The sequence below is a fragment of the Alosa pseudoharengus genome, unplaced genomic scaffold (genome assembly GCF_046254945.1).
Source record: "Alosa pseudoharengus isolate Yale_2024_CS ecotype anadromous, Long Island Sound unplaced genomic scaffold, YU_APseudo_1.1 YU_APseudo_1.1_scf_20, whole genome shotgun sequence".
Classification (NCBI taxonomy): Eukaryota; Metazoa; Chordata; class Actinopteri; order Clupeiformes; family Clupeidae; genus Alosa; species Alosa pseudoharengus.
In genome coordinates this window covers 6,055,308-6,069,663 of record NW_027468664.1, presented here as the reverse complement: position 1 = coordinate 6,069,663, position 14,356 = coordinate 6,055,308, and the positions used below count along the sequence as shown (strand labels likewise).

The window sequence follows — 14,356 nt, the reverse complement described above, 5'->3', positions numbered from 1 at the left end:
CATAACCATCTAGCATCATATGTAGCCTACTAGAGTCAGAGAAGCGTCTATTTTATTGCAGCGTGTGATTTTAAGGTTTTTGTAGGCTAATCGATGAATTTTTGTTCTTACCATTGCTTTACAGGGCATGATTAATTGTGGGGGGGAAATGGTGTGTGTCTTCTTAGCTAATGCGGTTAAAATAAAATAAAAAGACTATGGATGCATATCTAACCTAATCTTATAGAGCCGTTTTGTATAAACATTTTGCACCTCAGCCGCGTAGTGTATTAACAAAAGATAACACCCTGCAATGTAATTGGGCAGGTGGTTGTTCATCTGCAGACAATCGGCTGCGCTGTGGAAGTTCAGTGAACTACTTTTTTTCTTCAAGTTTACCGTCTGGGTTTGCTCCATCTACGTCACTTCCTCCACAGCTTTCTGTGTGAGTTTCGAGCTAAGATGGCGTCTGCACAGTTAACGGATGAGGAGATTTTCTCTGAGTTAAAGCGCTTTGGATTCTTCCCAGGTCCGATCTCGGAGAATACACGGCCCGTTTACCTGAAAAAACTTAAGAAACTACGTGAAGAGCAACAACAGCGTGGATCTAGATTCGGGAAAACGCGAAACAGCGGCAGCATCAACAACAACAGCGGTGGCAGTGGTAATAGCAGCAACACAGCGGCGGGAGCTTCGAGACCCAAAGCCAGGCCAGCCAGCAATGACGTCACGCACCTGAGCACAAGCCGGAGCCCCGGCGGGCGCCCGACCCTGAACGAAAAGCGTACAAGCGGGGGTGGGAAGTTCGTTTTGGGATTTAGCTCCGATGAATCGGATGCCGAGGTCTCTCAGAAAAAGCAAGGCCCAAACCATAGCAGTAGTAGGAGAGACCGAGGCTCCGGCTCGCAGCGCCAGCAGACAAGGCCTACAGGAACACCCACTGGCGTTCGCAGAAGCCCAGGAGTCAGTGTGAACAACTCCTCGCCCGCGCTCCTAGATAGTCTGAGAGGCGCCACCGGATCTTCTTGGTGGGGCGATCGAGACAAATCCTTAACCGCACGCACTGAGACAGACGGTAGGGCTTACGGTGAAGTCGATGAAGACGACGAATACGAGGAGGAGACTGAGAGGGACACTCGGGCTCTGAACGGCAGCAGGGCGTCTTATACGTTGCATACCAGCAAGCTTCCCGGGGATTACTCGGATTCGGATGAAGAGAAAGAGGAGGGGGGCACGGAGAAAGAGCGTCAGCGAGAACGCCGACTGACTTCCTCGCGAAGTCATACGAAAGCCACACATTCTCCTTACAAAACTTTCAGGGGCTCTCTAAGCGGTCAGGGAAAAATGGCAGTCGGAATTCGAGTAAATGACACTTCAGACGCTAGCAGTCTAGACAGGGCGCGGGGGGAGGAGGACGACGACGAAACCACGGGCGTTGGAGAGTCTTCCCTGAGCAGTGGCCTGCTCAACCGCCACCATCCCAGAAGGTCTGTGTACGCCTCAGGAATCATGGACGAAAGCATAGGGGAGGGAAGTAACAGTAGTCCATCCAGATATCTCAAAAATCATATTGATAGCGGAGATGGGGCAACTACCAGCAGCAGATTTAGTATCGGGTTCAAACATAGGTATTCCCCTCACAACAGCCTCTCGGGCACCTACCGGCCCAACCATTCGAATCACACGGGCTCGAACCATGCATACAGCCAGCCGACCCACAAACAGAAGCTATCTGTTCCGGAAGAAGAGCTTCTGCAGCAATTTAAAAGGGAAGAGGTTTCAACAACTGGAGGTTTCAGTGCTCACTACCTTTCCATGTTTCTTCTGATTGCTGCCTGTCTGTTTTTCGTGCTGCTTGGCCTCATGTACCTGCGCATGAGAGGGTCTGGCGCTTCAGATGGGGATGTTGTCAGTAAGTATGCCTAAATACTTCAGGTTTCTTTAAAATACTGCATATATTCTCATGTTCAGGCTGTTATATTTTACATGCTACAGTCCAAACCTTATGCTAAAGTCATTTCAGGTTCAGGGTTCCAATATTTCAAATGTATTTTTTTGTCTATCTGAAATGTTTAGGCTGCAGTCTGAGGCATGTCCAAAATAGTTGTGGTTGGTGTGGCATTCATTTTAATGTGAATAATGAGTCAATTTGGAATACCAGAATGCCAGAACAGGTATGTGGTGTGTCACCCTATCTGCCACACCTTCTCAGATGATGGTGGTATGCAGAAACTAAATCACCCTCAAACAATTATCTTTGGGCAGATAATTCTGACCTGTTAAACAGAGCATTACCTTTATGTATGGCATGATTCCCAGAGCTAATGAAATCATTCCACTCAAAAGCAGCGAGTGCCCTCAAGTCCATGGTGGACATGGTGTCCAGTCCATGTGGTGGTGTAGTCGTTGGGGGAAACCTCACCTGCCAGGTGCTAATGCCTTGTCCTCCCCCCAAGGCCCCCAAGTCTCCTCTCTCAGTTTTCAGCCAGTCATCCCTCAGGTTGGTTTTGGGATGGTTCAGTGAAGTGCAAGTTCATTTAGCTAACATTTGGCTCTGAGTAAGCCTATATTGTTGTGCTTACACCTGAGCTTATCGTTACGATATCCAGTTAGCTTGAGCATGACGCTAGAAGCATACACGAGCAGTTAAAATGGGCACTATTTGCAGAGTTGTAATACATCCGTGTGCAAACAGACGTGCTGGGTTTGTTCTCATTTTTGACTCCTGATAAGGTTGCCATGGATAGGGCTCGCACCTGTTTCCTCTTCTCAGGCCTCCCGCTGTGCAGCACGATGGCACAGATAGTCGGGGCTCTGGTGGTTGAGCAATGCCGCCTGGCCTCGCCTGGCCTGGGCCATAGGTGCACTGGGAGGGTTGTGCAGGGAGAGGGTTACGCCGGAGGTGTGAGTGGCAGACATCTAGGTCACAGACGAGCTAAAGTGGCCTAATTGTTTGGTTCTCCAAAGACGCCAGGAGTAGATGGGTCTGGGCTCGTTTAACTGAAAGCGAGTGAGTGACCAGCCTTTTCCCTGGCTGTTTGCCTGATTTCAGCCCTAGACACACACACACACACACACACACACACACACAGCCTCTGTTATTACAGGATAAGGACGTTTAATGTTACATAGCCTTACCTGTCGTCCAGTGTAATCTTTATCAAGGCGACTTTCTGGAATAGGCCTAGTCTGTAGCCGACAAGACACGCTGTTAGATTCTTACACCATCTTTGCCCAAATGAGAAGACCATCACTTGCTCAGTGTATGGGTTCTATGTAAAATACATGGAAATGTTAGTTGCAAAACTTTGAGCTTGTTGAATGTAAATTGTGAAGCGTTTCCTGGTCATGAGGACAGTTTGTTGTCGTCCTCCGCTGATGAAACTCCTGTCGGCAGTCCTCAGATGTCAGGTCCAGTGTTGGCTGTCGGGGCCGCCGCAGACACGCTGTCTGTGCCTGTGGTCGGGGCATGCACATTGTAACCCAGCTCAGCTTGGGCAGGATCCAGCCGGTGGAGTGATCTCCATGTCCAGACTGTGACTCAAGTGTGAGGCGACCAGCGTCTGCACAGTAGTCACTCCCACTCAAGGCACTGTTGGGAAAGATGCTCATCTTTTACATGATGTAACCCTTTAAGTGGAGCCAGACTGTTTTGGAGCTGGGTTCGAAAAACATGAACGTCGTCTGATCAGAATTTCTGTCCCTCTCTTTTGCAGTTCGGAACCACCCGTTTGGCACAGCATTTGATGAAAGTTATGTAAGTGTGGTTTTAAGATTCCTATGTGCATGTGCTGCAAAGCACTATGCAATCAGAATGTTTACTTTTTTGACAGTACTGTCAGATTGCTGTAATAATGAAATCATCTATCTTGAATTCCATAGACCAACAAAGAAAAAGACCTAATCCTCAAACTACTGCTTCATTTACATGATCACCTTGCCAGTGTTGCAGGTAAGATGCTTGTCTCAGTTACTACACAACTTTGTAACAAAACTTATTTATTTGGCTCCATTGTACACTACCGGTCCAAAGTTTGGGGTCACTTAGAAATGTCCATTCCACTCCAGTATAGACAGAATACCAGCTGAGATCAGTTGCATTGTTTTTTAAATCAGGGCAGCAGTTTTCAGATTACATTATGTGCTTACATAATTACAAAAGGGTTCTCGACTGTTGTAAAAAGAAATGGCTGATCTTTAATGCAATATCTACATTGCCCATTATCAGCAACCATTCATTCAATGTTCCAAAGGCACAAACTGTTTACTAATCTGATATCATTTTAAAAGGCTTATTGAGAAAACTTTGGAGAACCCTTGTGCCATTATGCAAGCACATAATGTAATGTTAAAACTGCTGCCCTGATTGAAAAAAACTTATCTTAGCTGGTATTCTGTCTGTAATGGAGTGGAATAGAAATGTCTAAGTGACCCCAAACCTTTGACCGGTAGTGTATGTCTTAAAGACTGATTCCATTTCTAACCAACTGTGCGGCTGACATCCAACAGGTGAATATGACTGTGGAGATCAGAAGGCTGTGTTAAACAGAAGCTTGACCATGAGCGATGCTAAAGAATATTTAAAGGTTTGTTTCTACCCTAGTAATGCAAAGGCTGGGTAGTCATTTGAACCAACACTGGTTGCTGTTTTGCATTAAGTATGAAAGCAGAGCCGTAAACTTTACTACCAGTTTCTTCCCATAGCAAACAAATGTCTCTGGTATCACTGGAGTAGAACATCAACATCTAATCAATCTGTCAATTGCTTTTTCTTCCCTTTTAGCTTCAAAATGCAGCCTATGATGGCCTTGTAGAAACTGCTTTGGAATGGATAATTCGGACTGGAGAGGATGTTGGCATACGGTAAATTCACATATGTTTCTTCTTCAAATCCTGTGATTTCTGTCATGCATGTTGGAAAGGCAGAACGCTGCCAGTTGGCACAAATAGATGCGTGTTATAGTATAAGTGCACATACATTGTCAGTGAGCGTTCAAAAGTAATTGCATTTGAATGTAATGAAATGTAATGTTAAGAGCCAAGTCTAGCTGCAGATTATTGTCTGGGCTGTGCTAATATGATTACTGCTGATGCTAGGAAATAAAGCAGCCTTGGATCCCAGGCTACTTTGTTATAGGCTGCAGTAGACTATGGCAGGCGCCTGGGCCTCTGTTTTATCTCATCGTGGCTGAGGGGTTTGTGCAGGGAGTGGGCCACCTAAAGAGTTTGTGTCTTTTCCCGCCGCTCAGGTTGATCCCAGGCGCCTCGGAGGAGGTGGTGACGGACGTGTCCGAGATAAGCCGTCTGGAGTCCACGCACCCCAAGATGACCTTCCTGTGCCGCTTCCGGAGGGCCTTCTTCACGGTCATCCTCCGAGTGCTCCTCATCCTTGCAGGTACGCAGTCGACTCACCAGAATCTTGGTGGATGGGTTTCAGTGAAAATGTTTCACCCAAATGAAATGACATTGAGACAGTTTATAAATAGTTGGATCGTTAGACTCTTTGTTGAAGTCCCTCATTCTCGGTTTGGTTATGTGTGTGCGTGTGTGTGCAGGCATTGGGATTGTTTGGGGCCTGCTGAGCTACATGAAGTACCGTTGGAGGAGAGAGGAGGAGGAGACCAGGCAAATGTACGACATGGTGGAGAGAATCATAGGTATGGCACAGTGGAAGCCCTCCTCTCAGTCTTCTGGAAAAGAAGGCATATTACTCTTGTCTTGGACTAAATGACAGTGATCTATGATGTGTGTGTGTGTGTGTGTGTGTGTGTGTGTGTGTGTGTGTGTGTGTGTGTGTGTGTGTGTGTGTGTGTGTGTGTGTGTGTGTGTGTGTGTGTGTGTGTGTTTTCCAGACGTTCTCCGGAGCCACAGTGAGGCTTGTCAGGAGAATAAAGACCTACTGCCCTACCTGCCCATCCCACATGTGCGAGACTCGCTGGTTCAGCCTCAAGAGAGGTGGGTTGCTGTCTTGAATGAAGGAAGCCTTAGCTCTTACATAAAGCAGTCAGGAGATGATGAATGCTTACAGTGTTTTCAGTGCTGTGCGTTGAAAAATTGCAGATCTTGTTGGATATTCATGGGTTAGGGGATTCAGAAAAGTTTAAAATGGTGTAATTCTGAATTACCGTAAAACTCCAAATAATAGCCCGGGCTTTTATTTTCCCAAATCGCCAAATTTCGCCGGCTAGTATTAGAGACAGGCGTCTATATGAGACAGGCCTTTAATTCCCTTTCGTTATTTATAAACGGGGTCACCGGAGGAAAATAGGGGAGGGTCATGTCTTTTTATTCTTTGTTGAGGGGAGGGTCACCTAACTTTTTTTTGTCTAGGAGGGAGGGTCACCCATCTTTTGTATTAATGAAAACAGCAAAAAATCAAAGTGGCTTGTTTGATTGTTGATTTCTGTCACCATATAACGTTCTCTTTCGTTCCATAGCTCTGTCAACATTGAACAATGAAAATAAGGGAGATTCCCCGGGTTTCTCACGCAAAATACGGAAAATGTCAACATTCGTCCCCATTAACGTTGGAAGGGTTGGAGCAACAAAGTAGCCTACTTTATTCACGCCTAACAGCCTATATCTATTTGGTCAACTTTATCCAGCCCTAAAAAAGCTAAATTTAACTTTGGTTTACTTGTAGTTTACCGTGTAGCCTAACTTTAAACAGTGTGCATGATTAACATAAAGCATACTTGTGCTTCATTCATCCACACATCCAGCTCCTAACGTTTTGACAAGCATTTCTACCAATTGACCTTGTTCCTGCCCATCTCTAGCTTTGCTGTCTCCATCCTTTCTGTTTTTGTTGTTTGCAAAAAAATATATAGTATTTATTGGTAACCAGCAACAAGTGCAATTTGTTAATGCTGTCATTCTCTCTCCTGCCAACAAAAATGTGTTACGTTCCAAGTAGCAGTGCGTAATTCTGCTTCATAAAGTTGAACAAATACATTTGGTCATATAAATAGCCAGTTTATGGTCTACAGTGTAGTTGGTAAGTTATGGTAGGCCAACTTGGAGTGAATATACAGGGGGAATTCTTTGTCTAGCTGAGTAGCCTGGCAGGTGCGCACGTAGGCATAGCCTACGGCCGAACGCTGCAAGCGCTAATGAATCGTGTTCACGACAACCACGTCGTTAACTTAAATAGGCCTAGGTTAACATCACTCTGAGTTCTCATTCAAGCAAGCAAAACGATGATTTGAATACATATGTTTCACTGGAAGGGCAAGGGGTAACAACAGGACAACACAGAGACAGGCCAGAATGCAGCACTAATGTTATGAGAGTATTACAGTAATATGGGATATTCTACGGGAAAATATTAAAAAGGCAAGACAGCGGGGAAACGTTAAAATGATAAACCCGGAAAAAGTTGGCATGTTAGGTATTTTTCGGTCCCTGTGATTATTTGTGAAATTGTGCAAACGGCCTTTTCAAGTCATTTGAGAAGGAAGGAGTGTAGCAAGCTCCCAAATTGACGCTCGTCTGAGAAATTGAGTTTTGGATAATGTTCAGCTTCGGCAGCTTTACAATGACTGAGGAAGCCTAGAGACGAGTCCATAGCAACAAGTTAATGTGTTGAATTTGTTATTACCCAGTGTGCTTTGTTGAATGGTCTCAATGCTTTATTGTTTTATTTCATGTGAATACTTACTAGAGTAACTTTTCAAGTAGGCCTAGGCTAATGCAGTTGCAGGAAGTGTGCATTTAGTTTCCATGCTTATTGTGTTTCCACAACAATGTTAGTGAGTAAATCTACTGAAATGGCCACCATCTTGGTGAAGTGTGATGTGTAAGATCAGAAAGCAGACGCAGTTTTTTAATGCCATCTAATCATAACGTTAGCGTGCGCAGTCTGCACCATACTCAAGCCCAAATCACACCAAAGATTAGCAACGAGATGAGCTGCAACATTCTATTACAGCAACTTGATGCAACATTCTAAAACCTTGCAAATGTGACTAGACATGGTGAATGCTTTGCGACAGCTTGCAACGACGTGCAGCATCTAATTCACACCCAATAAGACGTTCTAAATGGAACGCGATCATAATTAAGACAAGAAGATCTCCAGTAGATGTAAAACTACGACACGCATTGATAGTGAGATGCCGCCGCTGTTTGTAAGATCAAAATAAGACGTTCTAAATGGAACGCGATGTAATTAAGCTGTTCAGTTATTTTCCATGCTTGGAGAGGTATGTGTGCTGACTGGGAACTCCTTTCTGCAACGGGCTTTAAACAGACGATCTGACGGGTTTTAATACAACCCGGAACTAAAAAACAGACCAGGCGTCTATTGGAGACCGGCCTTTAACCCAAACCTGTACCCATGCCAGGCCTTTAAAAGAGACAGGCGTCCATTTGGGACTCGGCTATTATTTGAAGTTTTACGGTAAGTGCAATCCTGAATTTCATTCATGTAGCGAATGAATTGTCATGAGAATGTTCCTGTCCCACCTACCCAGGCAGATGTATTTTGAAAGTGATCTAATGCATTTTCCCAGTCCCTTGTCTGCAATCTTATGGAAAACAACTTCACGTGTGAAGCATTTGATAAAACCCTACTGTCACTCTGTTTACGCCTGGTTTTGCCCTTCTGTAATACTCATGGGTCCAAATATGGATGTGTCCTGTGCTACCTACTTCGTTTTGATGCAGCGTTATGGAGTATTTGTCTAAAACTAGTGAACTAACCATCAAAAAGGCTTATTAAAGCCTCCTAGCATGCTAGATGGCAATATTGTTTCCAAACAGTTGGCACTATTGTGTTCTGAAGGCTTTAACTGTACCATCATTGCAATGTTGATCATCCTTAATACATGAGAGATAATGTAATCACTGTCCAAGCTAGTTTACAGAATTGATTGTTCTCACGTTTTTCATTTGGACGCAATTGATTTGTTTTGGCTGACTGGATATGTGTGTGGCTGACCCCTGCTCACTGAATAACAGCGATTGTGTGTGTGTGTGTGTGTGTGTGCGTTTGGGATTGTTTCCACAGGAAGAAGATGAAGAAGGTGTGGGACCGATCCGTGAAGTTCCTGGCGGCCAATGAGTCGCGCATCCGCACCGAGACCCAGAGGGTGGAGGGAGCTGATCGCGAGGTGTGGCGCTGGCTGCAGCCCCCTCTGTCCTGCGATAAGATGTCCATGATGCCCTCCAAACAGTGGCAAGGCAAAGGTACTGACCCAGCTGCATTCAAGTGTCCTGACCTGTTGAGGAGTGAATTATTTTCCTGGTTCCTTCTAGAATTCTACGCAAACAATCTATAGTTTCAGTGTTCCTTATACAGTCTATGGGGAAAATCTCTGAGGGTAATTGTGACATCATAATGTGGAACTCTCGGTTCGCGAACATTCTAATCACATATTTGTGACCGTACTCCTCAACAGGTTAAAAAATAAATGCAAAGTATAGGTACGCCTGTCCCCCCATATGATAAATGCATCAACAGGGCAGTTAGGAATATTCTATTCAGATAGTTTGGGGCCTTTACACAAACATTTAAATGTTCTGAAACAGGCTTGCTGGTTTATGATACGTTCATGGTACAATACCCTGTTTGAGATGAACAAAATGTCATTTGCTAGAAAAGATTCCATAAGCATAGTCATTTTAGCCGTTTATGACCTTGTTTCAGGGGAGGTTGAGATGAGATTTCAGGTTTGCAAAGCAGATTTGATGATCTGTCCTCTTGCGTGTCTGTGACTATTACACTTCACTACTGACCGGTCCCATTCTGGGAGGGCAGAATCAGCATGTACCTGCCTGGTCCGAGCCCCATGACATGGTCAAGTCAAAGTATTTGTTTGTAATCAAATTGCAGTGCAGCTGCTGTTCACACTCAGACCCTGTTGTACTTGATAAGCCCTTTTCCAACCTTTAGCCCTTTTAAATTGCCCATTAGGTTCTGCAAGCCTTTTGATATTTCACGTAAGGTCTTTGCATAATGACTGAATGCAAACACTTTTGGGATGCAGTTCATTAATTCTTGCCTGATTTGGTGTCCTATTTCAGCATTCCCACTGGACAAGAGGAACTCTCCACCCAACAGTTTAACGCCATGTCTGAAGATCCGCAACATGTTTGACCCTGTCATGTGAGTAGCTCATCTTTACACATGCTCACAGGCTATCCACTAAACTTTTAGTTTTATATATTTTATATTATGTGTAATGGAACTCCTATGCAGTAATTGATTCTTTAGTGAGTAAACAATGAATTACTCCATAGTAGCTCTACTACACATAATATACTGTAGCACATGTTAATGGCATTGCATTGACCACTCCCTCTGGTCTTCCTTCCACTCAGGGAGGTTGGGGAGAACTGGCACCTGGCCATCCACGAAGCCATTCTTGAGAAATGCAGCGACAACGACGGGATTGTGCACATCGCCGTTGACAAAAATTCCCGAGAGGTGGGTTGCGTTTGCTGGCCCTGAAGAGTCGCGCTCCTCATGACGTGCTATACATATACTGGGATGAACCCCGGTCACTGGTGATCACTCAGGCTCTCTTTCAGTCTGACTGAAATGATTAAAAGGACTTTGACTCTTTTTAAGGGTTCTGGTTTTGTAATGATTGTTTGCGTAAAGCCTGTGTTATTGTTCTTGTTCAATCACTTGAGTCTTGGGAGCTAAAAATGACCAGGAATGGCCACACCCAAAATTTCTTCGAATGTCACCAAACTATCTGTCCCTCTGGTCCTTTCCAGGGCTGCGTCTATGTGAAGTGCCTCTCAGCAGAGCACTCGGGCAAGGCTTTCAAGGCACTGCATGGCTCATGGTTTGACGGTAAGGCCTTGAACTTAAATACTTGCTCTTAACGTCTGTTAACATTCAGATGGGTGAAGTATGGGGAACTATGTTAGTATCATCTCAGGAAATCAGTTTGCTCAGTTTCCTATGCAGTTTTGTAGTGTATTCAGGGTCAATAAAAATGCAATCGAGTAAGTAGAAAGTCTGTATCATTATATTGCAGCTATAGCAAACCCACTACAGTTAAACCGTTTCCATGATATCCTCTTCATGGGTATGCAATCGAAGTAAGTGTGTATGCATGTCTGAAGTCCTCGTGTGTGTGTGTGTGTGCTTGTGTTGCAGGTAAGCTGGTGACGGTGAAGTACCTGCGGCTCGACCGCTACCACCAGCGCTTCCCACAGGCGGTGGGCTGCACCACGCCGCTCAAGCCCTCCAGCAGCCACATGGACACCATGTCCGGCCTCCGCCACCGCACCAGCTCGGCCAACTCCCTCAGCTTCTCCTGAGGAGCCCTGCGCCTCCCTCCACCCCCTCCCCTCGCACCTCCCCCATCCCCACTCCCCCCGCTCCCTCCCTCCCTCCCTCCTCCCCGCTCCCCGCTGCACACGGGCCTCTCTTCTGACCAGGAGGCGTGAGAGCTCCGGGCCGAGGCAGCCATATTTAGGGGGGGGGATGGGGAGCGCAGAGGAGGCCGCTCTGCCGGGCACCGCCAGCCAGTAGCTGTGGGAGGGGTTGCTAGGGCACACCTGAGGGCCTCTCCAGAACGTGCTCTTGAAGGGGTGACTGACTAGTCGGAGCTACACGCGAGCGAGCAAATGCTTTGCCCTGCTTTCCTGCTCACCTCCTCCCTGGTGCAGTGGACACAGTTTCTATCTCCTCTTTTTTTATAATACATAAACTCTATGGATCTAAGGAGATGTGGCTTCCAGTTATAATGTTCATATTTAAAAAGGTATATATGAGAGAGATGCAGTTCTCTCTCTCTCGCGCGTGCGCGCTCTCTTTCCCACTGTTTTTATGAAACGTCCCTTTCTCTCCTGATGATCAGTGGAGTAAGTCGGGGCTCTGCATAGCTGCATGTGCTGGTTAAAGTATGCCTATATTTAAGCTTTGAATTGTAACATAAAATGTGGATGTTTATTTCTTACAGATGTTTTTTTTGTGATGTAATCCTTTTTTTTTGTAGTTTTAGTCAAACAAGGAAGGCATGCACAAACGCTTATTTGGGGGTACTGTAAATATATAATGTATGAATGGTGGAGGTTGAATTTGTCTGTATAGAATGCAAAAAAAACACATAAGCTCTCTGTTTCTTGCCAAGAAAATAGTAACACTGTTTGCATCCATTCTTCAGAGATGGAGGGAGATGTATTGACTAAGATTGTGCTGGGCTCGATGGTTGTTTGAGAGGGTAACGACCCGATGAGATCCACCTCGGCCTAGTTTCCCGAGAGGAAAATACTGGTGATTGAGCGGCTGTCCTCAGCATGCTGTTGCTGGGTTTATCCCGTCTCTACATGTATCTCGCTCAGTATTCACTGAAGTCCTCCCAGCCAGACTATATTCCATTGTATTCCATGGTTATATATATTTTATATTATCTCTAGCAACTATGTTTATTTGTTATGATTGGTGACAGGATGACATTGACATTTGTCTACACAGACCTCTACTGGTACATGAGAACAATAACACTCGTAATGCATTGCGAAAGAATTTTATTTTTTTTTTGTTGCTTTTCATCTGCCATTGGTCTCATAGAGAGCGTTAGATTGTTCCCTCCAATGAGACCATGCAATATAACTTCTTGATCAAATATTCCAAAGAAGCCTGTTTGGACTTGTGTTCGTAGGCTCAGATTCCTTGGTCAGGCAAACAGTTTATCTTGATGGTATGGCCTGCAATGGATAGAATCAGATTAGATGTGAGTTTTATTGTGGACATTGGAAGCAGCTTGCTTTCTGTTCAGTGTATTGTTTTTTATTTCGAGGAGGGAGGTTGCTGGACAGTTGACAAGAGCACATCTTTAAATCCTTGAGGTAGGTGGGTGGGTGGGGTTGTGGTGTATCGCTGTTGTCTCTGATACAGTTTCCTGGCCCTCTGCCCCATGTAGTCTTTAAACACTTCACCTGTGATGTCCAGTTGCTTGTGAGATGTTTCGAATAGTTTCTTACTACAGAATTGCTACTAGGTTCATCTGGCTGCTGTCATTGATCTCTCTCTCTCTCTCTCTCTCTCTCTCTCTCTCTCTCTCTCTCTCTCTCTCTCTCTCTCTCTCTCTCTCTCTCTCTCTCTCTCTCTCTCTCTCTCTCTCTCTCTCTCTCTCTCTCTCTCTCTCTCTCTCTCTCTCTCTCTCTCTCTCTCTCTCTCTCTCTCTCTCTCTCGTTTGGAAGATGCAGTGTAGTTGATCACAGGGTGCAGTATTTGCAGCAAAGCGTACAATTGATGCACAAACTATGTCATAAGGCTGGTGCACACTACCTGCAGCAGAGAACCTCATTGTGCCTTAACTTTGTGCTTTATTAAAAGACTGACACTGCATTTCTGGGGAATGTATATGGATTGCGTAGGTGTCAGTATGGGTATAATCGTTTAAGAGGAGATAAGGTCACTCTACACAGGGGGTTTGGTTGGATGTTTTTTTTTTTTTTTTTCCTTCTGCTGACAGCAATATGCTGGAAGTTGCTTAATGATAGTGTCTGCATCCAACCAAATGCCTTTTCACAAGTTTTAAAAAATAATGTGTGTTGATCTGTCTCTTCATCTGTTCAGATTGCGCACACTTGTGTTTGTCAGCTTTTTTTGTCAGTTAGGGAGACCTTAGATTCATTTTTAAACGATCAACTGCACAGAGCTAATGTTATGTAAAAAATAAATAAAAACTCAAAATAAAAAATAAAGTCAGAGGTTGTCCTTGCTGTATATTATGTTTATCCCTCCTGTTTTATTTAGGTCTGCAATTGACTGGTGCTGCATCTGTCTGTACAGAGAATGAATGTTGGGTTAGTGTCATGCCATCGGTCCTCAGTGTGGTGTAATCTGATGTATTTATGTGTACACTGTACATTTATGTAACTAGTATGTACTATTCTGCAGCTTAGGACTGAAATTGTACTGTTGCGTCAATCAATATTCCTAACCTGCTAGCCAGAGGGGAAGGTGTACAGCAATGCAGACATTTTAAAGTTCAAATGCTTTAATGTAATTTGTCCCTTGTCTTGTTTAAAGTCTAATTAAAGGTTTGGTAGGGTTTTGAAAAAGTGATTGTGTTAATATTTGGAGAGGTATATGTAACTTTGAATGTTTGTTTTGGTTCAATTTTGTACATGGAAAGTTTCAGTTGGTCATGGTAAAGACCATATATTTGATGAGGCATAGCTCAGAAATGGCAGCTTCTACTTAATTATTTAATCCTAACATGGATGGTAATGTTTGAGCAAGCTTCTTAGTTGTCACTATTCTGCTGACATTTTGCTACATCAGTTAAATAAAACATCATGGTTGTGATACATTTTAGTAAAACACATTTTATCAAAAGTATAATTCAAGTTCCAATCCTAGATGTGATCTGGAAATGGGACTTTCTACTTACTACTAAACGGTATA

General features: G+C 44.4%; 1 protein-coding gene across 1 annotated transcript; it reads left to right on the top strand.

Moving 5' to 3' along the window:
* The first annotated feature begins 435 nt into the window (after positions 1 to 435).
* lemd3 (LEM domain containing 3) lies at positions 436 to 13,672 on the top strand. The gene is made up of 13 exons (XM_076296335.1): positions 436 to 1,891; positions 3,696 to 3,736; positions 3,862 to 3,931; positions 4,489 to 4,565; positions 4,763 to 4,842; positions 5,229 to 5,374; positions 5,535 to 5,636; positions 5,832 to 5,934; positions 8,990 to 9,168; positions 10,006 to 10,087; positions 10,303 to 10,408; positions 10,705 to 10,783; positions 11,093 to 13,672. The coding sequence occupies exons 1-13, from the start codon at positions 442 to 444 to the stop codon at positions 11,254 to 11,256; spliced, it is 2,679 nt and encodes an 892-aa protein (XP_076152450.1). The 5' UTR covers positions 436 to 441; the 3' UTR covers positions 11,257 to 13,672.
* The last annotated feature ends 684 nt before the right edge of the window (positions 13,673 to 14,356 follow it).

Excerpts from the sequence above, each read along its gene's own strand:
- lemd3 (XM_076296335.1), top strand. The coding sequence starts at position 442 with ATGGCGTCTGCACAGTTAACGGATGAGGAGATTTTCTCTGAGTTAAAG. Across the intron at positions 3,737-3,861 it reads CAGCATTTGATGAAAGTTAT|ACCAACAAAGAAAAAGACCT; the intron begins GTAAGTGTGGTT and ends TGAATTCCATAG. Across the intron at positions 10,409-10,704 it reads TTGACAAAAATTCCCGAGAG|GGCTGCGTCTATGTGAAGTG; the intron begins GTGGGTTGCGTT and ends GGTCCTTTCCAG.